General features: G+C 46.6%; 1 protein-coding gene across 3 annotated transcripts in view; it reads right to left on the bottom strand.

Annotated features, from left to right (window-relative positions):
* The window catches only part of TNPO3 (transportin 3), a 991,461-nt gene that overhangs the window by 653,694 nt on the left and 309,920 nt on the right, over positions 1-27,847 (bottom strand). For all 3 annotated transcript variants that reach the window (XM_069229384.1, XM_069229382.1, XM_069229383.1), the window contains exons 8-9: positions 6,525-6,671; positions 722-829 (exon numbers count right to left, since the gene is read on the bottom strand). In XM_069229384.1, the coding sequence (XP_069085485.1) occupies positions 722-829; positions 6,525-6,671 (255 nt within the window). The remainder of the gene's footprint in view (positions 1-721; positions 830-6,524; positions 6,672-27,847) is intronic.

Genomic DNA, 27,847 nt, shown 5'->3' with positions numbered 1-27,847 from the left:
GTAGCCTTCAGCTTAAGACCATCTGTCATTTTCCAGACAACACTGATAGACAGCAGAGCGGAGTTGCTATATTTCTAGTGAAAACAGGTATACTGTGTGAGCAATCAAACACGAAAGACAAGTTTGCCATTTACTACTTCTGCTAAAATTTAGCATTGCGCCTATAAATAATGTACGGTGTTAGGATGTTACGTACCCCCTAAGCAAGTTAGAAATGTTCATGTTGTCACTGAGCATGACATGCATTGCTACATTTCTCCTTGTTTTCTGTGTGGTTGCTGTTCATATTTTATACACTAGACTACAATTTTAACAAACATTCTAAAGTACCTCTCCTGTTTATTAGTGATAGCTGGAATGTCTTTCAAGTTTTCCACTGTATCACTGACCTGCTGAGATTGATCATTATCAAAAACACTTCCTGAGCAGTTTAACTCAGCGGGTTGTATATGGGTTGCAGTCCAATTTGATTTCTAATTTGTACTGGTGCACTGAGTCCTTGCCCAAGGGGATTATAAATCCTACCCCTGTGGCTCTGGTGTGGGCCTTCCCCCAAAGAGCATATCAGAAGAGATAGGAATATTAAAAAGCCTAATTTACTGTTTGATGAAGTTCACAAAGTACTTAATACATCACAAGGGAACAACAAAACAGGCCTAGCTCTGAAGGCAAAGGAATTCACCAGTGGAGTACAGTTGTTTGAAACTACATTCATGCTCACCTGAGAAAAGCATTCCATGGACCCTACTAAAAAGATCAGATCCTTCACCAGGTCAGACACTCTCATCCGAAACTCGCCAAAGTCATCAGTTTCCTCCGGAACACCCTCCTGAAAACAATAATTTTAATACTGCAGTTATTTTAAGCAGTATGTGAACACTTCATCAACTTAACATTATTCCACTTCTCAAGCACACTTATTAGTGCAGTGCTTCCAGCTGCTCACCAGCTTTTCACTACACCTATTATACTTTTCAGTCATTTAGATCCTTTCAGTCATTATGTCCTGTGCCACTGTGAAACCGTTAGAAACCAGGGTTTTTTTTTTTTTTGGTTTATGTATTTTTAGATGTGGTCTGGGAGCAGATCGGCCTATTTTTATCAAGTCAATCTACCCCAAAGAGGGGCAGAAACCACTAGACACCAGGGATTTTTTTTTTGACAATTTCACGCAAGGGCGGCTCCCCTGGGGAGGGGGAATTTGTTTTAAGTCATTTCTGCCCCCAGCAGAAACCGCTTAGGCACCATGGATTAGTGTGTGTGTGTGTGTTTTGTTTGGGGGTGCAGCCCCTTGGGCAAAGGTCGCTACCCATGGGGGCACATTACTGTTGGTCATATCTGCCCCCCTTTGGGGCCCATCGACAGAGACCAGGGAAGATTTTTTTCATTTTTGTTTTAAAAGAGGGGGGGGTATGGCCATACCCTGACCCCAAATAAATGAGGGCAAAGTTGTTCTGCCCACCGGTGGGCAGATGGGGCAGTTACCCCCCGATGCACTACCCTGGGGAAGGGGGGGGAGGGGGTCAGATAGCCTACTAGATGCCAGGGAATTAAAAGAAAATAAACACAGTGGGGTGGTGTAAGGAAATGGCTCCCTGTTGCAGGCCCACTTTTTGCCGGCTACTGATGCTGACTTGACTGAAGTGTGCTGGGACCCTGCTAACCAGGTCCCAGCACCAGTGTTCTTTCACCTAAAATGTACCATTGTCTCCACAAATGGCACAACCCTGGCACCCAGGTAAGCCCCTTGTAACTGGTACCCCTGGTACCAAGGGCCCTGATGCCAGGGAAGGTCTCTAAGGGCTGCAGCATGTCTTATGCCACCCTAGGGACCCCTCACTCAGCACAGACACACTGCTTGCCAGCTTGTGTGTGCTGGTGGGGAAAAAATGACAAAGTCGACATGGCACTCCCCTCAGGGTGCCTTGCCAACCTCACACTGCCTTTGGCATAGGTAAGTCACCCCTCTAGCAGGCCTTACAGCCCTAAGGCAGGGTGCACTATACCACAGGTGAGGGCATAGGTGCATGAGCACTATGCCCCTACAGTGTCTAAGCAAAACCTTAGACATTGTAAGTGCAGGGTAGCCATAAGAATATATGGTCTGGGAGTCTGTCAAAAACGAACTCCACAGCTCCATAATGGCTACACTGAATACTGGGAAGTTTGGTATAAAACGTCTCAGAATAATAAACCCACACTGATGCCAGTGTTGGATTTAGTAATAAATGCACACAGAGTGCATCTTAGAGATGCCCCCTGTATTTTACCCAATTGTTCAGTGCAGGACTGACTGGTCTGTGCCAGCCTGCTGCTGAGAGACGAGTTTCTGACCCCATGTTGTGAGGGCCTTTGTGCTCTCTGAGGACAGAAACAAAAGCCTGCTCTAGGTGGAGGTGCTTCACACCTCCCCCCTGCAGGAACTGTAACACCTAGAAGTGAGCCTCAAAGGCTCAGGCTTCGTGTTACAATGCCCCAGGGCACTCCAGCTAGTGGAGATGCCCGCCCCCTGGACACAGCCCCCACTTTTGACGGCAAGTCCAGGAGAGATAATGAGAAAAACAAGGAGGAGTCACTGGCCAGTCAGGACAGCCCCTAAGGTGCCCTGAGCTGAAGTGAGACTGACTTTTAGAAATCCTCCATCTTGCAGATGGAGGATTCCCCCAATAGGATTAGGGATGTGTCCCCCTCCCCTCAGGGAGAAGTCACAAAGAGGGTGTAGCCACCCTCAAGGACAGAAGCCATTGGCTACTGTCCTCCCAGACCTAAACACACCCCTAAATTGAGTATTTAGGGGCTCCCAGAACACAGCAAGATAGATTCCTGCAACCTAAGAAGAAGAGGACTGCTAAGCTGAAAAACCCTGCAGAGAAGACGGAGACACCAACTGCTTTGGCCCCAGCTCTACCGGCCTGTCTCCCCCCCTTCTAAAGACGCTGCTCCAGCAACACTTTCCCCAGGGACCAGCGACCTCTGAAGCCTCAGAGGACTGCCCTGCATCTAGAAGGACCAAGAACTCCAGAGGACAGCGGCTCTGTTCACCAAAGACTGCAACTTTGCAACAAAGAAGCAACTTTGAAACAACAAGCGTTTCCCGCCGGAAGCATGAGACTTGGCACTCTGCACCCGACGCCCCCGGCTCAACTTGTGGAGAACAATCACTTCAGGGAGGACTGCCCGGCGACTGCGAGACCGTGAGTAGCCAGAGTGGACCCCCCTGAGCCCCCACAGCGACGCCTGCAGAGGGAATCCTGAGGCTCCCCCTGACCGCGACTGCCTGCTTCAAAGACCCGACACCTGGTAAAGGCACTGCATCCGCAGCCCCCAGGACCTGAAGGATCCGACCTCCAGTGGAGCCCCGCCCCCCCTTGCCCGCCTGCATCGCTGAAGAGACCCCTTGGCCTCCCATTGATTTCTATTGCGAACCCGACACTTGTTTGCACACTGCACCCGGCCGCCCCTGTGCCGCTGAGGGTGTACTTTTTGTGTGGGCTTGTGTTCCCCCCCCCTCCCCTCCCAGTGCCCTACAAAAACCCCCTGGTCTGCCCTCTGAAGACACGGGTACTTACCTGCTGGCAGACTGGAACCGGGGCACCCCCTTCTCCTTTGAAGCCGATGCGTTTTGGGCACCACTTTGACCTCTGCACCTGACCGGCCCTGAGCTGCTGGTGTGGTAACTTTGGGGTTGCTCTGAACCCCCAACTGTGGGCTACCTTGGACCCAAACTTGAACACCGTAGGTGGTTTACTTACCTGCAAAAACTAACAAACACTTACCTCCCTCAGGAACTGTTGAAAATTGCACTGTCTAGTTTTAAAATAGCTATATGTCATTTATGTGAAAACTGTATATGCTATTTTGCTAATTCAAAGTTCCTAGAGCACCTACCTGAAATACCTTTCATTTGAAGTATTACATGTAAATCTTGAACCTGTGGTTCTTAAAATAAACTAAGAAAATATATTTAAAACCTATTGGCCTGGAATTGTCTCTGAGTGTGTGTTCCTAATTTATTGCCTGTGTATGTACAACAAATGCTTAACACAACTCCTTTGATAAGCCTACTGCTCGACCACACTACCACAAAATAGAGCATTAGTATTATCTCTTTTTGCCACTATCTTACCTCTAAGGGGAACCCTTGGACTCTGTGCATACTATTCCTTACTTTAAAATAGTGCATACAGAGCTAACTTCCTACATGTGGTGGCTACCAACCAGTATCAGCATGGTTATGCCCCTACCCCCACTGAACGGGATAACAGTCTTTCAGCTCTCCTGCACACACTAAAACATCTTATCCTACGGCAAGCAAGAGGACATTTGATTATTTTGGTTTTACATTTGGGCCATGAGAGCTTGGCTAACTCTCGGAATTGTCCCACTTGGAATGATGAGGGGTACACTTTTTGGCTTTGGGCCGCTGCCATGTAGAAAAATCCACAAGACCTAGACACATCTGAAAACTAAAAATCTGGGTGAGTCATGGGGTGTGCTTCACATGCACCCGCACCATTTTCTTACCCACAATGCCCTGCAAACCTTTGGTGGAAATCATAAATTTTCTCCACATTTTTGTGATTAAATCTTCCAGAATCTGCAGGAATCCACAAAATTCCTACCACCCAGCATTGACGCATCTTACCGATAAAGATTCTGCCCCATTTGTCAGCCTAAAAACATCCCCCCCTTCAAACTGCCCTTTTGGGCCCGCTTTGGTTCCCCCTCGATTTCAACTTGTTTTTGGCTCTTCTCTGTTACAGGCACTTGGACCACCTACACAAGTGAGGTTTAATTTTTCCAGGGAGCCTGAGGGGGAACAGGTAGATTTGCATTTGATAATTTTGATGTGTCCACAAAGTGCTTTAGGGCATTTCCTTTTGCGGGCACTAGGCCTACCCACGCAAGTGTGGTATCATTTTCATCTGAGACTTGGGGGAATGCTAGGTGGAAGGAAATGTGTTGCTCTCCTTAGATTCCAGAACTTTCTATCACCGAAATGTGAGGAATTGTTTTTTTTTTTTTTTGCCAAATGTTGAGGTATGCAAAAGATTCTGGGTAACAGAGCCTGTTGAGAGCCCCACAAGTCACCCCATCTTAGATTTCCCTAGGTGTCTAGTTTCCAACAATGCACAGGTTTGGTAGGTTTCCCTAGGTGCCTGCTGAGCTAGAGACCAAAATCCACAGCTAGGCACTTTACAAAAAAACAACTGTTTTCTTTGGGAAAATGTGATGTGTCCATGTTGCGTTTCCTGTCACGGGCACTCTGCCTACCCACACAAGTGAGGTACCATTTTTATCGGGAGACTTGGGGAAACACAGAATAGAAGAACAAGTGTTATTGCCCCTTGTCTTTCTATACATTTTTTCCTTCCAAATGTAAGACTGTGTGTACAAAAGACGCCTATTTGAGAAATGCACTGTAATTCATATGCTAATATGGGGATCCAGGAATTCACAGATGTGCAAATAACCACTGCTTCTCAACACCTTATCTTGTGCTCATTTTGGAAAAACAAAGTTTTCCTTAATACCTATTTTTCACTCTTTACATTTCAGCAAATGAACTGCTGTATACAATGAAAACCCACTGCAAGGTGGAACTCACTTATTGGCTCTGGGTACCAAGGGTTCTTGCTGAACCTACAAGCCCTTTATATCCCGCAACCAGAAGAGTCCAGCAGACTTAACGGTATATTGTTTTCAAAATTCTGACATCGCAGGAAAAAGTTAGAGAGTAAAACATGGAGAAAAATCGCTATTTTTTTCACCTCAATTTCTATATTTTTTTTATTTCATCCGTTATTTTCTGTAGGAAAACCTTGTAGGATCTAAACAAATGACCCCTTGCGGAATTCAGAATGCTGTCTACTTTTCAGAAATGTTTAACTTTCTGTGATCCAGCATTGGTTTCACACCCATTTCTGCCACTAACTAGAAAGAGGCTAAAAGCTCTAAATATAGTAAAAATGGGTTATTTCCCAGTAAAATGCCAAAATTGTGTTGAAAAATGTGATTTTCTGATTCAAGTCTGCCTCTTCCTGAAAGTTGGGAAGATGGTGATTTTAGCACCGCAAACCCTTTGTTGATGCCATTTTCAGGGGAAAAACAAGTCTTCTTCTGAAGCCCTTTTTTCCCCGTTTGTTTTTTACAAAAGGACAATTTTGGCTACCTCTAGAATCCCTAAATTGTTGCAAAAAAAAAAAAAAAGGATGCAAATTTGGCGTGGGTAGCTTATGTGGACAAAACGTTATGAGGGACTAAGCGCAAACTGCCCCAAATAGCCAAAAAAAAAAAAGCTTGGCACCTGAGGGGGAAAAGGCCTGGCAGCGAAGGGATTAAAAGACAGAGTAAATGGTTAGCTGGATCCAATATTGCACTAGGTGCACTAAACAGCTCGTCAATTAGCAAAAATAAAATACATATTTAACTCCAACTTTCTTGCTTGTGAGCTGCTCACACAAAACCCTTTCCAAAACCTTTCCTATATTAGTCAAGCTCAAACAAAGACACATTTATCTTACATGATCTGGGTCAAGCTGGCAGTGCCGCGCAAGTGCATGGAGAAGTCTCTGGATATAGGGCTTGAAGATACTGTGCATCGCAGGATCATTTAGCTTGTAAAGATTCTCCCCCAGTCTGTACCAGAAGTTGAAAGAAATTTCTACTACCTGTATAAACAAAAGTGGAAAACTATTTAGCAGTTGGATAAGGACTGGCAAGGAGACACAAGAGTTCACTTGAGAACAACAAAACCACAGGACAATATGATCGAAAACTCAAATATGATAGTAAATCGAGAAGTAGGATAGTGTGTAAAAGCGAGCTTTAAATTGGTAATCTCTGCTTCTCTTGTCGAAAATCACTCACATTAAACTATTTGTCTCTAAACAGATTCAGTATGCTAACATTTTGTATCCGCAGTATGTTAAGTTTTGATTTGCCCTATTTCTTTCTGACTTTAAGTGAACGAGAGCTAGACTTGATATGGAAAATCTTTAGTGAGTACTGTAAAAAGCTTAAGAGAGCAGGGTGAATAGACTGTAACCCAAGGAAGAAGAAGCTTACTTACGCGGAACTACAGTTCAGTTGGTATCTACAAGATTCACAAGCTTTTATCTATCTTTGTCGAAGTGGGAGTTCTATGGTATCCTTTCACTAACAGTAGTAAAGGAATATTTCTGCATAGGCTTGCCAGTCACACATTAATAGCACAGTGCCTCCTTAGGAAAGACCCAAACTACAATCAAAGAAATGCAGTAGACTTCACTCCCCTCAGAGGTCACCATATTTACAGATTTTAGTTTGTGTGTGAAATATAAGAAAAGCCAAATTAAATATAGTGACCCGATTTTCTGTGGCAAACAGAGGGCTGCAGGTTCATTTATGAACAGACTCAACGCTGGAGAACTGCAGTTATAGAGAAGTAGCTTTTTTCTTTTACAGCCCAGGGCTTTTCATTCATTTTCATGCTACAATCAATATAGCAAGCAGTACAAATGATACACTTTTTAAGTGCAGATTAAAGGTAACTTTTGTAGCCCCAAATTTGCCCTTACTGGTAGCTGTATTATTGAGTAATTAATCCAGGTTGGTAGTGTCCGACAGTGGTACTGGCAAGTCAAACAATGTTTATGTTGCCAAATTTCTCATACAATGCACTTTCACCACACCTCAAAAGTAATGCCCAGCCTTGCAACAGAGGAACAAAATGACTGCAGCTTCCTATCTGGATAATGCAAACAAAACCAACAGATGATCAGACTTTTCTAACTCATTTATTGTGTAAAACTGGAGACACATCCACAGATTGTACAGCTCTCTGAGCTGTGTCTGATATATTCTGAATGACAGTTATCACATCTGTCTCTTTCAAGTGAAAATCAGACAGCAATTTAGGGATGGAGAGAGAATTGGTTTGTAAAGGTATCTAGTGCCTATGGAATCTGAGGCAAAGTGTCTTTATGTTAAATACATGCATTTTGCTCACTTTCCTGTCCAGTGTTACAGCTAGAAGAACCACCATGTCCGAGGACAGATATTGGATGTCATACAGTGGATGGGTTCAAAAGGGCTCTTCAGAAGTTTTTTTTTTTATAGCAAAAGGATAAGTTCCAATGTCACCCCTAAATACTGCATGTAATGTTCGTAAGCCACTCCTACAGCAGGCCTTACAGCACCTAAGGCAGGGTGCATTATATTAAATGTGTGGGCATATCTGCAAGACCATATATGCCACTGCTACTTCTTTGTTGATTCTTCAACATAGTAAGTGTGCACGGAAGCCATATTAAATACATATGCTGGACACTGGTCAGTAAGAGTTCCCCAGCTACATGATGGTTTCACAGAAACTAGGGATGTTTTGTATCAACCATCTCATACTCATAAACCCTCCCTGATCCAAGTGAAGGATTTATTAATACATGCAACCCAGAGGGCACCTAAGAGGACTGCCCTCTAAAATCCTACCAACTGCTGGTGGGCTCACTGACAAGTTCTAGTCAGCCTGTGAACAACAGACAAGATTCTGACACCAAAGGATGACAGCCTTTGCTCTCTGGAGGTCCAAAACAAAGCCTGCTCGGGCAGGGGTGTTACACACCCTTCCCTACAAGATGAACAGCAAATCTGCACTTCAAAGAAGCCCACCGCGTTTGGTATGCAGGACTGGCTCTCCTCAGGAGGATGCCGACCCTTAACACCCTTTAAGTTGAGTATTTAGCGGCCCCCCGGACACAAAAGGAGTGGCCAAGGGACAAGAAGCCTGCTGAACACGAAAAACGAGGAGCACGACAGACTTGGCACCAACCTTTCAAGCCCACCTGCTGCATCTGACCCTGGAGGAGCAATTGACCTGCCCTGCCGCTGTAGCATCCAAGAAACCAGGAGAGCTGCCGGTGTGTCGCAAATCGTTAAGAACTCACTTGGAGCAGAGGAGTTGCTTCCCTGCATCTGCAAGCACCCAAAGAAAAGAACTGTGAGGACTGGGACTGCCAAAAACCCAAAGCTGGACTGCCCCACTTCACTTGAGCTGTGTTGTCCAAGCTGAAGTGGGCCAACAGTGCCAACGTGGTTTACACACCCTCCAGAGACTAAACCCCCCAGAGTTTGGCCTCTGTAGATTTCCCAACGGCATCTGCAACCGGATTCTCTACCTTCCCTGTCACCGGGACCACCTCTGGTGACAGACTCCTTCTGTTCACTACACCTCAGCACCCAAAGGCCCCAGACCGAGGAGAAGAGGACCACTAGTGTCCCTACATCCCCCAGGTTTGTGAAACCCATGCCCTCTTGTTGGTTCGGCGTGACTGGTCCCCAGTCCACGCCTGCAGCTGGTTTCCACGGGCTCCCTCCAAAAGGACTGCCGCTGATACCAATAAATCCGATGGTCCATGTTAGAAATGGGGTCTCTAGTTGGCAGTCGGTTTGCACCCTGTCCAAGTAGGGACCCTCCCTCTAGTCAGGATAAGGGAGATACCCACACAGAAAACCCCTGTTCACCCCCTTGGTAGCTTGGCACGAGCAGTCAGGCTTATTTCAGGAGAAATGTGTAAAGCATTTGTGCATAAGACACAGTAACAGTGAAAACACTACAAAAGGACACCACACCAGTTTTAGAAAAATAGCCAAAATTTGTCTATTTAAAACAAGACCAAATACGATAAAAATCCAACATACAGTAATAAAACTATGGATTCTGGGGCCATCATGGCGTCGTGAGCAACAAAACAAACAGTTCAGGCCGGCCGCGGTGTCGCTACAGTGTCGGGAAGACCCTCGAACAGTACCTTGGATTTGTAGGGCGCTGTGATCCTCGCAGTGAGCAGTGTTGCAGACATTGTGGTGTCAGTTCCAGAGTCGGTGCAGGAGTCATCGGGCCCTTGAAGTCACACACACTGCGGATCAAACTCCGGGCTGATGAAGTCAGGTGCACCAGCGTTGATGGCATTGGGACTGGGGTGCAAAGTGAGACGATGCGATGTGCCGTGCCTACAGGTCATGGTGTAGACAGCGTCGTCGTTGCGGAAGCACGGTCAGTGGGCCCAAGACAGCGGTGTGTGACTGGACGGTGCTTCGTGACCCTCACGAGCGGTGTCCACAGGCCAAGAAGCAGGCAGGGATGCCTGGTGAGGTCACTGGAGTCGATGGGGCTGGCGTCACTGGACTGGGGCTGGCGTCACTGGACTGGGGCTGCGGGACAGGACGGTGCTTCGTGCTCCTCACGAGCAGTGTGAACAGGCCATGGCGCAAGCAGCCGCACCAGTGTCAGCAGGAGCATAGTCGTCGGGGAGGCCCAGGCTGCGGTGTGAGCAGGCGATGTCGGAGTGCCGGGCCCACAGGTCCCAGAGCGAGCAGCAGCTCGGTGAAGTCATCTGACGATGGAGACTGTGAGACCAGGGTCGGGGTGCGAAGCGGTGCAATGCGACTGTGCGGCACTGGCAGGTCACAGTGCAGGCCAGCGGCATAGAGGTGGTTTTTCTTCTTGTTCCAAACTGAAGCCTTTGGTGTCCCTGAGACTTCCAACAGGAGGCAAGCTCTACTCCCAGCCCTCTGAGGACTTTCTCAAGCAGGACACAGAGCAAAGTTCACCCTCTGTACTCTTTTCAGGCAGAAGCAGAAACTGCAGGCCAGCAAAGCAACACAGCAAAGGGACAGTACTCCTCCTCCAGCTCTTCTCCTTGCAGAGGTTCCTCTTGATTCCAGAAAGATTCTTAAAGTCTGGGGTTTTAGGTCTTCTTCTTATACCTTGTTCTGCCTCTGAAGTTGGCAAACTTCAAAGCAAAGTCTCAAGTGTTTGCAAGAATCTTCCTTGTCAAGGCCAGGCCCCAGACGCACACCAGGGTGTTGGAGACTGCATTGTGTGAGGGCAGGCACAGTCCTTTCAGGTGCAAACGACGACTACTCCCTCCACTCTAGCTCAGATGGCTCATCAAGAAATGCAGGCTACACCCCAGCCTCCTTTGTGTCACTGTCTAGAGGAGAGGTGTGAACAGCCCAACGGTGAAACTGACCCAGACAGGGAATCCATAAACAGGCAGAGCCACAGAATGGTTTAAGCAAGAAAATACCTACTTTCTAAAAGTTGCATTTTCAAACTCACAATCTAAAAAACAACTTCACTATAAGGTATTTTTAAATTGTGAGTTCAGAGACCCCAAACTCCTTATTTTCATCTGTCCTCAAAGGGAAACTGAACTTTAAAGTTATTTAAAGGCAGCCCCCATGTTAACCTATGAGAGACATAGGCCTTACAACAGTGAAACCCAATTTGGCAGTATTTCACTGTTAGGACATATAAAACACACCAGTACATGTCCTACCTTTTAAATACACTATACCCTGCTCATGGGGCTACCTAGGGCCTATCTTAGGGGTGCCTTACATGTACCAAAAGGGAAGGTTGGGCCTGGCAAGTGGGTACACTTGCTAGGTCGAATTGGCAGTTTAAAACTGCACGCACAGACTACTTGTGTGGGTGGCACAATCAGTGCTGTAGGCCCACTAGTAGAATTTGATTTACAGGCCCTGGACACCTCTGGTGCACTTCACTAGGGATTTACCAGTAAATCAAATATGCCAATCATGGATAAACCAATCAACAGTACAATTTACCTAGGGAGCACTTGCACCGGTTAGCAGTGGGAAAGTGCGCAGAGACAATAAACCAGCAAAAACAGAGTCCAAAACCAGGAGGTCGGAAAGCAAAAAGACACGCCAAAAAGCTGCCATGTCTAACAGTCCAAACAACCTCTGCACTCGGCGGCCAAGGGAGGACGAGAACAAGACCAGAGGTGTCCCTACAGACCTAAGCATTGCAAGAACTGAGCCTCCTTCCATGGCTCAATTGGACTGGACTCTCAGTCCACCCCTGCAGCAACTTTGTGACCAGACTGATCCCCACAGACTTATACGGGGCACCTGACGCAGTATCAGTCCTTCATAGGGGAACCTGTGATTGGACTGCGGGGTAGCTGGACCCTGGTTAGATTTCTTTGCTGCCCATCTGTTTTTACTGCATCGGAATCGCACCAACCTATGGACACGTCCCCTCCCATGCAAGGGATCCTTAAGACACTACAGAATGTGCCTGCGCAGCCAAAGACATATCTGTCTGCGCCTGGACTGCACTGATTGCCAGCCACTATGCAGGTGCACTGTCAGCCCAAAGAGAGCTCTAAAGTTTCACCTCCACCGAGCTCATTGATCTTAATGATAACAGAATGTAAGTATGTTGCCCTCCTTTTAATCCGGAGAACATAAACCATTTAAATGCTTCCGCCATGTTTGTGGTGTACAACTTTTTTAATACTAACTCGAAAGCGGATTTCTTTAAAGAAACTCATACCGCCACCAAATTGTTAGCTAAAGATCAGGCTAGTCATACTAGAGATAAAATCACCTTACATTGCCTAATGCAAGGTCCTCGATTAAATATAAATCGGAATTTACTTTGCTCACAGATTATCACCATAAATGTAACAAACATGGGCTGATTCTACTGCTGGGCCCAAATTAGTTGATGCCATTTCTCCTGGCTTTCACATCATAGGCTGGATAGACCGTTTAAGAGATGCGGAGGATTGGCAATAATTTATCGCAATCTCCTTCAAGCTAGTTTCAGCCCTCTCTCCTCTCAATGTTGCAAAGCACTTTCATTTAATATTGCACTTACCAACTCAAACTTTTAAGGGCCTACTCACCTACCGTCCCCCTGGCCCTAGAAAAGATTTCATGCAAACATTATGTTCCCTTCTTGAAAGTGATATCTGTAATAAGGAGTTTACAATTCTGGAAGATGTTAAGTTCTATTTAGAACTGGAACCAGATAAAGATACTGTGGCCCTGTTAAATTATTTTTAACTACTTTGGTCTGTCAAAAAAAATAGGCAGCCCTTCTCACATTGCCAGTCACATATTGGACAGAGTTTTCGCTAATAATGCCCTGCTTACACAAACAGGATCCTTACCTCTGATATGGTCAGATCACAATGCCTTGCTTTTTGAGATCTATTTGAAAAAAAAAGCATTCACTGATTGTCAATAAGCAGAGTTCTATCATGTTGCGCGCATGGAGTAAGATCACCCCCTGAGAACTCCAATCAAAATTGGAGCAGTCTTTTCCTGACTTACCAACAGATGTAGATTCAGCTAATACTACCTGCTGTCTCTGAGTGAGCACAGCAGTTTCTATGCTTGCAAACAAAACACACTATTCACATAAAAGCATACCAACAGCAACTTGGTATACTGAAGCTTCAAGAGCTTAAAATCAACAGTGGAAAAAACAAGAATGCTTATGGAGAGTAGCATGTAGTGAGGTAGAGAAGGAAAAATATAAACCCTGTCTATCAGAGTATAAAGCCTTGCTGATCAAAGAGAAATCAGATTATATTGCGCAAATAATTGAGTCCTCTAAGAACTTTTCCAGGCAGTAAAGAAAATATTGTCAACCCAAGAAAATAATCAATTTAACTATAGCCAATAGTTTTGTAATTTGCTTGCAACTTTCTTTCAGGATAAGGTCATGCATGTTTATCAGAAGTTTAGTGCCAGTAAAACAACCGAGAGGGAGACCCGACAAAGGAAACTCTAGTGCCTCCATAGACTGGTTTCTCACATTTCTCTCATGTCTCTCTAGAGCGGACATCTAAACATCTTCTGACGAAATCAGACTTGCCTCTAGATACTTGTTCATCCTTCGGTGAGTAAATTAGTACCCGACATGAGTGCTTTTCTTCTTACGCTTCTATGTTTAAGACCAGCTATTTCCCTAGCTCTTGGAAGCTAGCTTTGATTTTGCCTCTGTTAAAGAAACCTAATCAATTTTTTTGAAAATAATCACATATTAGATTCCACCCAATTTGGAATCTGCAGTGGGCATAGTACTGAAACATCTCTTATTAAAGCTGTACTGAAACAGCTCTTATTAAAGCAACGGAAGAGATAAGAACTGACATGGATTATGGTGGATGTGCTGCCTTGGTCCCATTTGGCCTACCTGCAGCATTTGACAGTTCATCAAGCTCCTGGTTGAAAGACTCAGAGATCATAACTGGTTGCTCTGCACTGACCTTCTTCGGTCTTTCCTCTCAGAACGGGGGGAAATAGTGGCTTTGGGTCAATTTGTGTCAACATACTTTTCACTCCCTTGTGGGGTCCCTCAAAATTTCAGCTGCATGTTGTGTCATCCCCTTTAACATGGGCAGATACTGAGATGCCCTAGCAGTGGAAGAAAGTGTTTCGAATAAGAAATTCTCATCTGTAGGGTCTTTATGTGATGGTTGTTGGTGGTATGCAGCAGCCCTGGCTACCAATTCATTGAATGATGTGGTGTGTCATGTGGTGGAGATGGTTTTGCCGGATATAAAACTTGATCTCTGTCCCCTGGTAGTTCAATATCATATGTGTCCCAAAGGTCTAATGGTGGCTGCTGTGTGTAATCATCCCTCCCCTCATCTTCTACATAGGAGTTTGGAGACCCTAATGGAGTTTCCTCTATTAAATCCTTTGCCTCCGAGTATGAGTGGTGTGGTGAAGGAGGTGGAGTTATCAGAAAGGTGGTGTTGTCCTTTCTCTCTTTCTTCCGTGGAGGTGACTGGATATTCATAGCCTCCTGGAATAAAGTTTGGGGCTTAAAATGATAACATTTTGCGCTGATCCGACCAGTATTTGGTTGAATATGTTTAGTCTTTTGTTTTGTATCAAGCTTCTCTGCCACAGTCTGTAAAATAGGCTCTGGCATGTAAACACAGTTTCGATCCGAATGGTGAAGCTTTCGATGACAAAGGTTTTAGTTTCAGTGATGAAATGCTCGATGCTGTCGGAACAGATGTCTCAGAGCACAAGTTCTTTTTGCTGCATTTCTTTCCGACGTGACAGACAATCCCACAGTGTTTTCTTTGACCGAAATGAGACAGGCCTCACAGTTCTCCTCGTTGTGATCTTGTGATAAACCAAGGTTACACACCGAGTGGAGGCCTGCATGGGGATTTATGGCGTGACACCTAGGACAAAAACAAAAAGCTGTCCGTTTCAGCAGCAGCACATTTCTGTTTGATACCGAACTGTAAGGAAAAAAAGAAAGGCCAGAAAAGAATTTGTCGACATGACGGAGTGTGGTTTTTCGTCCTCAGTTCACAATATATGAATTAAACACGATCGAAAACAATACCGATGAGTATGGAAGTCAAAAGATTTGTCCGAAGGGAGCCCAAAACGGTCTCGAACTGGAGCACCGAAGAACACGTCCAAACTTGATACCAGAAAGAAAATCTAACAATGAGTTGATGCCCATGAGCAGTATCACTGAAAGAAGGGGGTCACTTTTACCTCATGACTGACAACGAAGAAAAACATCTTGTGCACATCCGGACCCGACACTAGATGGCAGAAGTATGCAGAGCATGTGTATCTACCGCCACACATGCCATGGAACATCACCATTCCACCAGTAGTGGTGCTTGGGATTGAGATTCTGCAGACATTTTCTTGATTTGCAGATTCCCGTTTGTAGGAAAGTGCCATCTTTCTAGCATAGCTACTCCCACTTTATGACTGTTACTGTGTTTAAACCATAGGTGATTGGGATGCTGTTAACTAGGACCCCAATTACTTTTCTCGTCTCTAAATTTAGTTGCTGGTAAACGTTTTCCACCCACAACTGGCATACTTGTGAACCCATGTAATTGGTACAGGGCATTTGTACACCAGGGGTCCCCCATGGGCTGCAGCATGTATTGTTCCACTCATGGAGGCCCATGCAAACTGTCTGCAGGCCTGCCATTGCAGCCTGCATGAAATGGTGCATGCAACCTTTCATGACCAAACCTGGTCACTGCACTTCGACATCATAAGTCGCCTCTCTGGTAGACCCTTCAGCCCAAATGTGAGGGTGCCCCTGTGTGACCTATTCCTGGACTCTGTAAGTGCAGGGAAGCCATCTTAAGGTATGAAGTGGACATTGGTCAACACGAGGGGTCCAATTACATATTGGCTTCTCCGGACCTAGGCATGCTTGGTATCAAACATGTTGGAATCATGTAACTACACCGATTTGAGTGCCGATTCCAGTGTTAGGTGCATGATACCATGTACTCTAGGGTTTCCTTCGAGGATCCCCCAGTTCTGTCTGTGCAGCCTCACGGCATCTAGCACCCAGCCCACGCTGCTGCTGACCCCAGACACTGTTCTGCCCTCCTGCTGGTGAGCCAGGCTCAGGCCACAGAGGCAGAACAAAGGATTTCCTGCAAATGAGAGGTGTGACCACTCCCTCCGATGTATTAGATGTCTAAGGGCTGGGGTGCGGTGGCCTCTGAGCGCCACCAGACTGCTTTGAAGGGAACATTTGGTGCTCTCCTTGCATAATCCGGTTTGCCTTAGTTCAGTTACTGCCCTGGTGCCGAACTGCATAAAGGACAGGGGAGGGATCACCCCCCATCCAGCTCCTCTCCTTGGGACAGAACTCTGCTTCTTGATTCTGCCATTTTGGAAACAAGATGGGCAGAGGACCCTGGAGCACCTGACTGGTTAGGCCACGTAGAGGACGTCACTGACCCTCCTCTGATAAGTGGGTCACTTTAGAGAGTGACCAACCCCCTTTTATTGTTACTTAAGGGCTCTCCCTTGGGTGGGTCCTCAGATTCATTGAGCAAGACTCTCCAATGAACTCTCTGCAAGACATCAGCTGTTTCTAGACTCTGGAATAGCTGCTGGTGTGCTTTGGAAGCAAACAAGTCTGCTTCTAGTAGGAAAGCTCCCATCAAAACATTGTTTCTCTGGATCCTGCAAGAATTCTGCAACATCCAATGCTGTGCATCATCCAGGGTCACAAGGACTCTGTTTGTACCTGGAAGCATGAAGGAATCTCCCTTGGAGTGAAGGAGTCACTCCTCTTCATCCGTAGACACCTCAAGAGAACATCGACCGGCTGGTGGGGTCTGCTGTCCACAGACATCTGACAATCCTGCTTCACAGACAGTGAGTCTGTAGCTTCCTCTGGATCCTGCTTGTCTTTAACCAACTAAGGAGACTGTGGGACCCTGCTCCTGCCACTGGACTGGAACCCCTATGCACCGCAAGTGTTGCACTTGCCAAGGCTTGTTGACTCTTCCTGCAGGAGATCTTCAGGCTCCGAGAAGCCCCAGGCTCCAGTACTCTGCAACTCTAAGATCAGCCCTTGTCCTGCATCTTCTTCAACGTGGGACTTTTGTTTTTTGTGTTGGCAAGGCCTCCTTGTGACTCCCGGTGTCCTTAGCCTGTGGGTCACTTGTGGGGGTTCCATTGACTTCTATTGGCCTTCCTGCATGCTGAGGGCCCGCCCTGACTCCCCCTAAAGGTAGAGCCTTTTAAGACTTGCTGATACCCAAACCTTTGCAAACACGTCTTCAGACCCTGCTTGCATTTTCCAGTGCTGGTTTCACTGGTCATGGATCCTCCTACAACCAACCAACTGTCTAGAGACGGCTTGTAGGCGACTCCTGGAATCTTCTGCAACTTCTGGACCCTGCAGCTGGACTTCTTCCACCGACTTGCAGGAACTTCACCTTTAGGATGGTGGGCATTGCCACTTGCACGAACTGGGCACCCCCAAGGGTGCTGGACCCTGTCCCCTTCCTTTGCAGGTCCTCAATGTCCGGAATCTGTACCTGGGCTCCACCGGCCTGGTCCTTGGGTGGTGACAGCAGCTGGGCAATCTGTGGCTTCCGCTGATTTCAGAGAGAGTCCCTTCTCCCCTCAGCATCAGGGTCCCTGGTGTAGGTAACCCGGTCTTATCTGTATCCTGGGGTAGGGGCACTCTCCAAACTTCCTCCTGTCTACTGGTTTCCCCAGGGTCCACTGGGAAGGGGTCCTGAATCCCACGAACTCCGACCACTACTGTGTTAGCCTATGGGACAACTGGGTGGGTAACTACCTTGTCCCTGGCTGCTGGGGACACTTGTTGTGCTGTACTTATCTCTTGTGTTTCTATCTGCCCCTAGTGAACTACTACAATTACCTTGGTTGGGGTCACTATTTCACATTCTAATTGTATAGTATATGGTTTGGCCCTCCCCTTGGGCCCTGTGTATTTTTATGCTATTTCTGATAGTTATTATGAGCACCTATTGTGTGTAGATATCGTCAAAGGGAGACATACCAATGCTAGTCTAGTAGTAGTGCTGGAATAACATATCTTTTAGTTTTGCAACACCTGTGTGTTTTTTATCTTGTGAGTGAGTTACTGTCTAACTACTATAGTATTGCAAGTGCTTTATATTCCTTGTGGATAAGCTTTAGCTGCTCTCCTCAGCTACCCCTAGAGGGCTTTTGCTATCTGGACACCTATGCACCATCACTAAGGGTCGCCTAGACTCAGTATAGGGTGCTACACCAAAGGTGTACACCATAAACTGAGCCAGCCTCCTACACCGTCCACTGAAAACACAAAATCTTCATGGTTAGGCTTCTGTTCTTGAGGAAAAGGTTATGCATAGTTCACATTCTGTGATAAGGATTGTATACAGGTAATACAGGACATGTGAGTACCTTTCCGATAGGTTACTAGGACTATAGTGGCATCAAGTTATCAAGCAAAGCTTTTTCGTAGGTTTCATGGAAAGTTGGTAAACATGTTTCTTAACTTTGGTGACAGTGTTTCTGGCGAATACAAAATCTTCATGCAGATTCCACACCTTATGAATACTTCAAGGAATCAGGTGGCTTCGAGCAGCTCAAGCTGACTCCCACTTGAGAATGTGATACAATCGGAGTATATTTGATACCAACTGGTGTACCAATGTCTATTCCCAATACTTTTTTGCTCCTCATCTAGGAGTGAGCAGAGGAACAAAGAGCCACAGTAGCAACAAAAAGCATGCAGCATATTTACATACATTAGGATCTTATTAATCACAAAACTAGTTCAGTCAGTGAGGAACTCGAGTGAAGATTATGTATGCAATCAAAAGATTGTGGGCAAAGGCAATTCACTTTCTGCTGAGGGATACATCTTCCAGCAGATTCCTCATCTTATGAACAAGTTTCAAAGCAATCTCCAGAAGGTCTGATTGAGTACTGCTGGTTGCCAGAGTAGTAAGGTGGTAGTGCTTTGTAAAAGTACGCAACAACCACCACCTAGCTGCCTGACAGATGTCAGCAACCAGGACGTTTCTGAAAAGCCGTGAAAGCAGTTATGGACCCAGTGAAATAGGCATGCATGCTTTCTGGCCAGGTCTTTCCTGGCCAGGGCACAGGTGATGCAAAAAGAGAAGCAAATCCAAAGCAAAATGGTGAGCTTCGTAACCAAGCTGCACTTATTGGCCTTAGAAAAGCTCACAATGTGATGAGCTCCACTCTGTCCTATTGAGTGGAGTCTATGAAGTAAGCCGTAAGGGATCCAGTCCCTGCGGTCATTAATTCTGTTGTGGAGAAGGGACATATGTTTTAACAGTGACAGACAGAACCATAAGAAAGGCCAAAACCAGTTTGGGCAAGGATGAGAATACAAAAACAACTTACCTGCACAGATAACTGTGAAGAGCAGGTGAACTTAAAGGACCTGAAGTTCTCCAGCCATACGAGAAGAAGTAATAGCCACTAATAAATGTGTTTAGAGAAAAAAGCCAAGCATCTGTATAGCGCTTCAAACAAAGATGCACCAAGAAAGTCAAAACAGTTTAGATTCCACTGGGTCAAAATAAACTTAAGAAAGAACAAGTAATGCAAATTGTAAGGAAATGCCTCCTTAGCATGGTTACCCCCTGACTTTTTGCCTTTGCTGATGCTATGTTTTGAATTGAAAGTGTGCTGAGGCCTGCTAACCAGGCCCCAGCACCAGTGTTCTTTCCCTAACCTGTACTTTTGTATCCACAATTGGCACACCCTGGCATCCAGATAAGTCTCTTGTAAATGGTACCCATGGTACCCCTGGTACCAAGGGCCCTGATGCCAAGGAAGGTCTCTAAGTGCTGCAGCATGACTTATGCCACCCTGGAGACCCCTCACTCAGCACAGACACACTGCTTGCCAGCTTGTGTGTGCTGGTGAGAACAAAACGAGTAAGTCGACATGGCACTCCCCTCAGGGTGCCATGCCAGCCTCTCACTGCCTATGCAGGTATAGATAAGTCACCCCTCTAGCAGGCCTTACAGCCCTAAGGCAGGGTGCACTATACCATAGGTGAGGGCACCAGTGCATGAGCACTGTGCCCCTACAGTGTCTAAGCAAAACCTTAGACATTGTAAGTGCAGGGTAGCCATAAGAGTATATGGTCTGGGAGTCTGTTTTACACGAACTCCACAGCACCATAATGGCTACACTGAAAACTGGGAAGTTTGGTATCAAACTTCTCAGCACAATAAATGCACACTGATGCCAGCATACATTTTATTGTAAAATACACCCCAGAGGGCACCTTAGAGGTGCCCCCTGAAACCTTACCCGACTATCTGTGTAGGCTGACTGGTTCCAGCAGCCTGCCACAACCGAGACATGTTGCTGGCCCCATGGGGAGAGTGCCTTTGTCACTCTGAGGCCAGTAACAAAGCCTGCACTGGGTGGAGATGCTAACACCTCCCCCAGGCAGGAGCTGTAACACCTGGCGGTGAGCCTCAAAGGCTCACCCCCTTTGTTCCAGCACCACAGGGCACTCCAGCTAGTGGAGTTGCCCGCCCCCTCCGGCCACGGCCCCACTTTTGGCGGCAAGGCCGGGGGAAATAATGAGAATAACAAGGAGGAGTCACTGGCCAGTCAGGACAGCCCCTAAGGTGTCCTGAGCTGAAGTGACTCTAACTTTTAGAAATCCTCCATCTTGCAGATGGAGGATTCCCCCAATAGGATTAGGGATGTGACCCCCTCCACTTGGGAGGAGGCACAAAGAGGGTGTACCCACCCTCAGGGCTAGTAGCCATTGGCTACTAACCCCCCAGACCTAAACAAGCCCTTAAATCTAGTATTTAAGGGCTTCCCTGAACCTAAAACTTTAGATTCCTGAAACTACAAGAAGAGGACTGCTGAGCTGAAAAACCCCTGCAGAGGAAGAACAGAAGACACCAACTGCTTTGGCCCCAGACTTACCGGCCTGTCTCCTGCCTTCCAAAGAAACCTGCTCCAGCGATGCTTTCCAAGGGACCAGCGACCTCTGAATCCTCAGAGGACTGCCCTGCTTCAAGAAAGACAAGAAACTCCCGAGGACAGCGGCACTGCTCCACAAGAACTGCAACTTTGTTTCAAGGAGCAGATTTAAAGACCCCTGCAACTCCCCGCAAGAAGCGTGAGACTTGCAACACTGCACCCGGCGACCCCGACTCGACTGGTGGAGAACCAACACCTCAGGGAGGACCCTCCGGCGACTCCAAGACTGTGAGTAACCAAAGTTGTCCCCCCTGAGCCCCCACAGCGACACCTGAAGAGGTTATCCCGAGGCTCCCCCTGACCGCGACTGCCTTAACTCCATTTCCCGACGGCTGGAAAAGACCCTGCACCCGCAGCCCCCAGCACCTAAAGGAACGGAACTCCTGTGCAGGAGTGACCCCCAGGAGGCCCTCTCCCTTGCCCAGGTGGTGGCTACCCCGGGGAGCCCCCCCCCTTGCCTGCCTGAAACGCTGAAGAGATCCCTTGATCTCTCATAGGAAACCATTGAAAACCCGACGCGTGTTTGCACACTGCACCCGGCCGCCCCCGCGCTGCTGAGGGTGTACTTTTTGTGCTGACTTGTGTGTCCCCCGGTGCCCTACAAAACCCCCCTGGTCTGCCCTCCGAAGACACGGGTACTTACCTGCTGGCAGACTGGAACCGGGGCACCCCCTTCTCTCCATTGAAGCCTATGTGTTTTGGACACCTCTTTGACCTCTGCACCTGACCGGCCCAGAGCTGCTGGTGTGGTGACTTTGGGGTTGCTCTGAACCCCCAACGGTGGGCTACCTTGGACTAAAAACTGAAACCTGTAAGTGACTTACTTACCTGTGAAACCTAACAATACTTTACCTCCCCTAGGAACTGTGAAAATTGCACTAAGTGTCCACTTTTAAAACAGCTTATTGTGTTTTATGTAAAAAGTATATATGCTTCTGCGATTATTCAAAGTTCCTAAAGTACTTACCTGCAATACCTTTTGTAAGGAAATGCCTCCTTGGCATGGTTACCCCCTGACTTTTTGCCTTTGCTGATGCTATGTTTTGAATTGAAAGTGTGCTGAGGCCTGCTAACCAGGCCCCAGCACCAGTGTTCTTTCCCTAACCTGTACTTTTGATTCCACAATTGGCACACCCTGGCATCCAGATAAGTCCCTTGTAACTGTACCTCTAGTACCAAGGGCCCTGATGCCAGGGAAGGTCTCTAAGGGCTGCAGCATGTATTATGCCACCCTAGAGACCCCTCACTCAGCACAGACACACTGCTTACCAGCTTGTGTGTGCTAGTGAGAACAAAATGAGTAAGTCGACATGGCACTCCCCTCAGGGTGCCATGCCAGCCTCTCACTGCCTATGCAGTATAGGTAAGACACCCCTCTAGCAGGCCTTACAGCCCTAAGGCAGGGTGCACTATACCATAGGTGAGGGTACCAGTGCATGAGCACTGTGCCCCTACAGTGTCTAAGCAAAACCTTAGACATTGTAAGTGCAGGGTAGCCATAAGAGTATATGGTCTGGGAGTCTGTTTTACACGAACTCCACAGCACCATAATGGCTACACTGAAAACTGGGAAGTTTGGTATCAAACTTCTCAGCACAATAAATGCACACTGATGCCAGTGTACATTTTATTGTAAAATGCACCACAGAGGGCACCTTAGAGGTGCCCCCTGAAACTTAACCGACTATCTGTGTAGGCTGACTGGTTCCAGCAGCCTGCCACACTAGAGACATGTTGCTGGCCCCATGGGGAGAGTGCCTTTGTCACTCTGAGGCCAGTAACAAAGCCTGCACTGGGTGGAGATGCTAACACCTCCCCCAGGCAGGAGCTGTAACACCTGGCGGTGAGCCTCAAAGGCTCACCCCTTTGTCACAGCACCGCAGGACACTCCAGCTAGTGGAGTTGCCCGCCCCCTCCGGCCCCGGCCCCCACTTTTGGCGGCCAGGCCGGAGAAAATAATGAGAATAACAAGGAGGAGTCACTGGCCAGTCAGGACAGCCCCTAAGGTGTCCTGAGCTGAGGTGACTAACTTTTAGAAATCCTCCATCTTGCAGATGGAGGATTCCCCCAATAGGATTAGGGATGTGACCCCCTCCCCTTGGGAGGAGGCACAAAGAGGGTGTACTCACCCTCAGGGCTAGTAGCCATTGGCTACTAACCCCCCAGACCTAAACACGCCCTTAAATTGAGTATTTAAGGGCTCTCCCTGAACCTAGAAACTAGATTCCTGCAACTACAAGAAGAAGGACTGCCTAGCTGAAAACCCCTGCAGAGGAAGACCAGAAGACAACAACTGCCTTGGCTCCAGAAACTCACCGGCCTGTCTCCTGCCTTCCAAAGAACTCTGCTCCAGCGACGCCTTCCAAAGGGACCAGCGACCTCTGCATCCTCTGAGGACTGCCCTGCTTCGACGATGACAAAAAACTCCCGAGGACAGCGGACCTGCTCCAAAAAGACTGCAACTTTATCCAAAGGAGCAGCTTTAAAGAACCCTGCAATCTCCCCGCAAGAAGCGTGAGACTTGCAACACTGCACCCGGCGACCCCGACTCGGCTGGTGGAGAACCAACACCTCAGGGAGGACCCCCGGACTACTCTAAGACTGTGAGTACCAAAACCTGTCCCCCCTGAGCCCCCACAGCGCCGCCTGCAGAGGGAATCCCGAGGCTTCCCCTGACCGCGACTCTCTGAAACCTAAGTCCCGACGCCTGGTTAAGACCCTGCACCCGCAGCCCCCAGGGCCTGAAGGACCGGACTTTCACTGCAGAAGTGACCCCCAGGAGTCCCTCTCCCTTGCCCAAGTGGAGGTTTCCCCGAGGAAGCCCCCCCTTGCCTGCCTGCAGCGCTGAAGAGATCCCTTGATCGCTCATTGACTTCCATTGCGAACCCGACGCTTGTTCTAACACTGCACCCGGCCGCCCCCGCGCCGCTGAGGGTGAAATTTCTGTGTGGGCTTGTGTCCCCCCCGGTGCCCTACAAAACCCCCCTGGTCTGCCCTCCGAAGACGCGGGTACTTACCTGCTGGCAGACTGGAACCGGGGCACCCCCTTCTCTCCATTGAAGCCTATGTGTTTTGGGCACCACTTTGAACTCTGCACCTGACCGGCCCTGAGCTGCTGGTGTGGCAACTTTGGGGTTGCTCTGAACCCCCAACGGTGGGCTACCTTGGACCCAAAACTGAACCCTGTAGGTGGGTCACCTACCTGCATAAACTAACAATACTTTACCTCCCCCAGGAACTGTGAAAATTGCACAGTGTCCACTTTTAAAATAGCTATTTGTGAATAACTTGAAAAGTATACATGCAATTGAAATAATTCAAAGTTCCTAATGTACTTACCTGCAATACCTTTCAAACAAGATATTACATGTTAAATTTGAACCTGTGGTTCTTAAAATAAACTAAGAAAAGATATTCTTCTATAACAAAACCTATTGGCTGGATTTGTCTCTGAGTGTGTGTACCTCATTTATTGTCTATGTGTATGTACAACAAATGCTTAACACTACTCCTTGGATAAGCCTACTGCTCGACCACACTACCACAAAATAGAGCATTAGTATTATCTCTTTTTACCACTATTTTACCTCTAAGGGGAACCCTTGGACTCTGTGCATGCTATTCCTTACTTTGAAATAGCACATACAGAGCCAACTTCCTACACCTTTCAAATGAGATATTACATGTAGAATTTGAACCTGTGGTTCTTAAAATAAACTAAGAAAATATATTTTTCTATAACAAAACCTATTGGCTGGATTTGTCTCTGAGTGTGTGTTCCTCATTTATTGCCTGTGTGTATGTACAACAAATGCTTAACACTACTCCTTTGATAAGCCTACTGCTCGACCACACTACCACAAAATAGAGCATTAGTATTATCTCTTTTTGCCACTATCTTACCTCTAAGGGGAACCCTTGGACTCTGTGCATACTATTCCTGACTTTGAAATAGTGCATACAGAGCCAACTTCCTACACAAATCTTTCAGAAAACACCTCAATTGTGGTAACAAACAGGGAATGTTGATCAGGAGGACACATATGCTGGTTAGCAGCCTTTACTGGAACCACTGACAGATGCTGCTCTGCAAGACAGTGCAAACCTCAAAATGAAAGAGAGATGAAATTTAAAAGCTTTAAGAACGTAGGACTTGCACTACTGCACAAATTTGTTCCAATGGCCTTTAGATTTGATAGCAGAATTCCTGACCTTAAAGATGATGAATGCATCATCAGAAAGGCAAAATGCTCCTAGCTGGCACTGCTAAATCACCACACGTGCAGCCAAACCATAAGGGGATTGCACTAGGGTACATCTGATCATCCTAATATAAGAAGTCTGTTCTGTGCAAGAGGGAAAAAGTTGACTTAACATTGGGTGCCCATAGATTGGAATACCAAATCGTCATTGCCCAGTATGAAGCGAACCAAATCAGTTGTGCACAGTTTGCCCACATTTCCCTTGGCACTTGGATAGGAGTGGAAAATGTGGAAAGCTAGCCAGACAGATAGACCAGCTGAATCTGAAGGCATAGCCAGGGGGAACTAGTCACATGGTGGCATTTGGCACAAAACTGAGGGCACTTTCTGCGCCAATGGTCCACGAATAGGAAGTAAAATGGATACTTACCTGTAGGGGTAGTTTTGCAGCAGGATTAATTTTCTGGGTTCACATGCTGCGTGTTATTCTGCTATCTTGTGATTGGGTCCATAATTGTCTTTGTAACCTCCCTACTCTGACACCAAACATACACCCTGGAAACCTCTAAGCATGGTCACCATCTTCAATGCATTTGTAAATAGGTGTTTTAGGAATATGCCTCCAAGCTGCGCTTTCTTGTTATCTTGAATGTCCACACCGTAGGGTTTTGTGAAATTGAGTATTGATGTTCATGTGTGTGCCATGCAGATATAACCCACTGAAAGGACGGGTGATGATCCAGTAGCTCAATTTATCTGGTGGAGTGGTTGCTTGGTTCCATTGCCTGCTGTCTCATAACCTGCTTGGATTGCTTTTTCTAGCCACCTTGTGACAGTCTCCTTGGTGACTGGTGGGCCTTTTGCTGAAGTTGCGAAAGATAAACAATTGTTTTACAGTTCCGAACCGTCATGTTTCTTGCAGATAATAAATGATTGCTTTCCTAATACCTGTTGTGTGTAAGACCCATTTCTGATCGAGTCTCTTGTTGTTAGAAACTGGCAGGTAGTAGGATAGCCTGGCTGATGTAGAAGTTTAAGATGACTTTTAGGAGAATTGGGGATTTGCCCTCATAACCAACTTGTAATTTTATGTCTGTAGGCACGAATCTTGCTTTGTGAGTGACTATAATTCATTGACTACACACAGAGTCCTGACTGCAATGAGAAAGGATGTTGTGTGTTAAGTATTTGATTCTTGCTAAATGCATGAGTTCAAACGGTTACTTCATTAGCTGACTTCTCTAGCAATCTTAAGAATGGTGTGTTTCCCTATGGTGCCTCTTGTGTATGCCCCTAAGGCAGACAGGTGAATCTTTAATGGTGTATAAGCAAAGCTTTTGTCTAAAAGGAGTTTCATATTTGACAAAAATAGTGTCCTTTGTCCTACTGTTTACCAGTCCGTCTCGATCACATCAGTTGGCAAACCTGTTCCATCTGTCAGCAGAACGCTTTTGTGTGGTCTGCTTTATGGCCACTCTCAAGACTTCTTATGCATCTTTACAGAAGTCCCAGATACCCCATTTCTATGTTTTCAGGAGCCATGCCACTAAGCCAAGTATGACTAAATCTGGCTGCTATACATGTCCTCTTAGTACTACTGGCATGCACTGAGAGGCAGTTAACCATCCAGAAATGTGCCATCTCAACCATGTCTGAAGATCATGTTTGCATGGAACATTGTGAGGACCTCAAAATTAGAATCATTGCTGCTTGCTGGTAGTTGTTTAGTACCAACGGTATGAGAGGAATAACAGGGAAAGCATATGCAGATTTCCCTGATCAATTAACCCATAGTGGATTCCCTTGGGATAGGCAGTGCAGATATTTGGACAAGACGTCTTTGGCATTTTGCATTTTCGTGTGCTGGGAACAAATCTATTTGTGGTGAGACCCATTCCTGAAGAACGTTCCTACTGTTTTAGATTCCACTCATGTGAGGTATTTGTTTGACTTCTTAATCTGGCTGCTGTTGTGTTTTGAATGGCTGGTAGATGCATGGAGACTATTTTTGTGCTTTGCTGTAAAACCCATTTCCCTATGTCATTGATGTGATTGTGCTCCTCCCAGTTTGTTGAGGTAGAACACTGTTGTCGGCCTGTACATCGAGATTTGCTTCTTGATAGACACCTGAAAAGCCTTCAGTGTCTAACACATTTATGTGTTTCACAGCTTCTATTAGACTCCGTATGCTTCTGATGAGCAGTTTTTCCATGTGTGCTCCTTACCCCGTGTAGGATTCGCCTGTTGATGTGTGATGTACACAGAGGGATATAGCTGTTAAGACTCTGCCAATTGCAATATTCTTTTTGTTACACCATCTTATCTTTCTGATCTTTCTCCACCACAACCACTAGAACTTCCCAACTACTGGTTCCTTGTAGTTGTTGGTTTTGCAGTCATTTTTATATTGTTGTCATGTGAAGTCTGACCCAGGGCATACGAGGTAAGCATCATGCCTATTAGTTTTATCAAAGTTCTCACTGTCAGGAATTGTCACTTCTGAAAGAACGGTTTAAAGTATCCGTGACAGA

The sequence above is a fragment of the Pleurodeles waltl genome, chromosome 4_1, assembly GCF_031143425.1.
Source record: "Pleurodeles waltl isolate 20211129_DDA chromosome 4_1, aPleWal1.hap1.20221129, whole genome shotgun sequence".
Lineage (NCBI taxonomy): Eukaryota > Metazoa > Chordata > Amphibia > Caudata > Salamandridae > Pleurodeles > Pleurodeles waltl.
This window is presented reverse-complemented; position numbering and strand designations above follow the sequence as displayed.